Here is a 749-nt window from a genome sequence, read left to right as displayed (position 1 = left end):
AGCCCCCTCCACTTCCCCATACTCCTCCTCCTACCGCCAGGGCAGCCCCCCATTGCAGCCGGCCCTGCCCGAGAAGCGGCGGATGTCAGCTGGGGACCGCTCCAACAGCCTCCCCAACTATGCCACCATTAACGGCAAGGTGTCCTCGCCCCTCTCCAGCGGCATGTCCAGCCCCAGTGGTGGGAGCACTGTTGCCTTCTCCCACACCCTGCCGGACTTCTCCAAGTTCTCCATGCCAGGTAAGGGATGCTCTTGGAAGTCCCCCCAGCCTGCCCAGGGCTCTCCCCTCTTCCTTCTGCTTGCTGGCTGGCAGGGAAGGGGTTGCAGCCATGTCCTGATTTACCCCTCCTGCCCACCCACAGTCCGACGGCACCGCCGGGGCTAGGGCCATTTCCTGCGTTTTCTGGTAAATCCAAACAGGAAAAGCACCGACCCTGCATCGCTGGTATAAACAGTGCCCAGACTTGTGTATGGGGAGATCAAAGCGCCCAGAGGCAGCTTTTCTCTGCCGTGGGGATGTGCTGACCTCCCGGCCCTGTTCCCGGTGGGCTTCACCCGCTGAGACCCTGCTGCGGTACTACCTTCTCATTTCAAATGGTGCACCATGCCCTGGGTGCCGCCATGCCTGGGACGCCTTCCCTGGCTCCTGTTATGGGACACCTCAGTGACGCCAAGATCGGGCTGATAGGAGCAGGGGAATAAAGCTGCGGGTCAGCCGTGGCTCCAGGTGCCGAGCGGGTTTCACTGCC

General features: G+C 62.3%; 1 protein-coding gene across 1 annotated transcript in view; it reads left to right on the top strand.

The window, feature by feature from the left end:
* Positions 1 to 749, top strand: part of LOC104490130 (tensin-like) — a gene marked incomplete at its 5' end in the record, with an annotated part of 7,946 nt that overhangs the window by 1,681 nt on the left and 5,516 nt on the right. The window contains one exon of the mRNA XM_010132378.1: positions 21 to 239. Coding sequence (XP_010130680.1) covers positions 21 to 239 — 219 coding nt within the window. The remainder of the gene's footprint in view (positions 1 to 20; positions 240 to 749) is intronic.

The sequence above is a fragment of the Buceros rhinoceros genome, unplaced genomic scaffold (assembly GCF_000710305.1).
Source record: "Buceros rhinoceros silvestris isolate BGI_N320 unplaced genomic scaffold, ASM71030v1 scaffold6973, whole genome shotgun sequence".
Lineage (NCBI taxonomy): Eukaryota > Metazoa > Chordata > Aves > Bucerotiformes > Bucerotidae > Buceros > Buceros rhinoceros.
Note: the sequence above shows the minus strand (reverse complement) of the source record. Positions and strands in the feature narration are given on the sequence as shown.